At 31.4% G+C, this 1,457-nt stretch overlaps 1 protein-coding gene across 1 annotated transcript in view; it reads left to right on the forward strand.

Moving 5' to 3' along the window:
* The first annotated feature begins 1,285 nt into the window (after nucleotides 1-1,285).
* Nucleotides 1,286-1,457, forward strand: part of BDR25DRAFT_303490 (uncharacterized protein) — a 1,594-nt gene continuing 1,422 nt past the window's right edge. The window contains exon 1 of the mRNA XM_033690012.1: nucleotides 1,286-1,362. Within this exon, the coding sequence (XP_033547711.1) occupies nucleotides 1,306-1,362 (57 nt within the window). The 5' untranslated portion in view covers nucleotides 1,286-1,305. The remainder of the gene's footprint in view (nucleotides 1,363-1,457) is intronic.

Below are 1,457 nucleotides of genomic sequence, written 5' to 3' on the forward strand. Positions count from 1 at the left end.
ACATAATAGTATTATAACTTTATAGACATAGCGCTAGAGAGGTTAAACAGCAAGCTGTTAGACACCCCTAAACTCTTCTTTTTCTTCTTCTCTGCCTTTCTTTCTCTTCTCTTTTCTCTTCTCCCTCCCCTTTAGACTCTTTTTAAACCCCCTTTACTTTATCTTTAGCTACCTAAGAGTGCTGTAATGTCTACTTAAAAGTTAAACACTAGAGCTTCTAGAGCTAAAACTTAATAAAGTAGCTTTATGTTTTAGTAGAATAAAGCTACCTAAACACTAGCTATAGAAAGCCTAGCCTTTTAGCTTTTTATAATCTGCGCTACTTACAGTAGGTTTTAAGTAAACTTTAAAATAGCTTTAAAAGCCTCTTTTTTATTTTTTTACTTTTTATGTTTTAGGCTACTGCCTATAGCTTAAGATAGCTTTAAAGGACTAGAAATTCTTTCTTATAATATAAAATAACCTATGCGCGCGATAGTAAACTATACTTTAGTAGTATTAAACTATATTTATATAAAGTTACATTTTTTATTATGTAAGGTGTAATATTTACATTTCTTTAATGTAGAGAACTAATAAAAGAACTTAACTTAAAGGCTATAGGTAAGGGCGTAGGCAGCCTAAAAGCAGATAACTTAAAACGCCTTTAAAGAGGCTCTAGAAGGGTGGCAGAGCAGCATAGTAATTTTCTTTAATACTATAATTAGTTAGTAGACTAAGCTATAGAATGTTAGGTGTATAATAATACTTATAAAGTAAAGATTTAGATAATAGCTAAAGAAGAAACTAATAACATTAACTAAACTATATAAGTAAGGCAAGTAAATACTTATTACTATAAATAATAAATTTACTATATTAATAATAACTACACTGCTAGTTACTACTAAATAAAAATATTATAACAAAGGCATTATATTAGTATTAGGTTTTTAGTCTATTTCTTAGTAATAGGAAATTTTAGTTAAAATAGTTATACTTGTTATATCTTATCTAAATTAGTTTTAAAGTAGTTCTAAATACTTTTTAAATACTGCAGATAAGGACTATTAGCTTACAGAAGGGGGGGTAGTGTAATAATTCTTATAAATTGTTTTATTTTACGTTGCTTAGATCCTATCTAAAGGGTCCCTATATTAGCCCCAACTATAACTTGACCTAGTCCTCTGCAGTTACCTCTATTCCCTTATGTATTTAGTTGCACCTTGCCCCTGTAGCTAGCTTAATAGTTTTCTAATATCCTTTTGTAGAAGGCCTATAGGTGTTAATGGCATTCCCAGGTTTAGAGTCCCCACGCACTCCCATATGCCTCTGAGTGGATTCCCACCGCATTCGGACCCATTGTCTTGCCTGCGCCGTTACAAATCTCTTACTAACACCTCTAGGCATTAGCCTATTATATTTAAACAGCAGTTAAAGAAGCTAAACTAGCGGTTGTGCAAGCAAAACAGCTTGTT

The sequence above is a fragment of the Lindgomyces ingoldianus genome (genome assembly GCF_010093535.1).
Source record: "Lindgomyces ingoldianus strain ATCC 200398 unplaced genomic scaffold BDR25scaffold_15, whole genome shotgun sequence".
Lineage (NCBI taxonomy): Eukaryota > Fungi > Ascomycota > Dothideomycetes > Pleosporales > Lindgomycetaceae > Lindgomyces > Lindgomyces ingoldianus.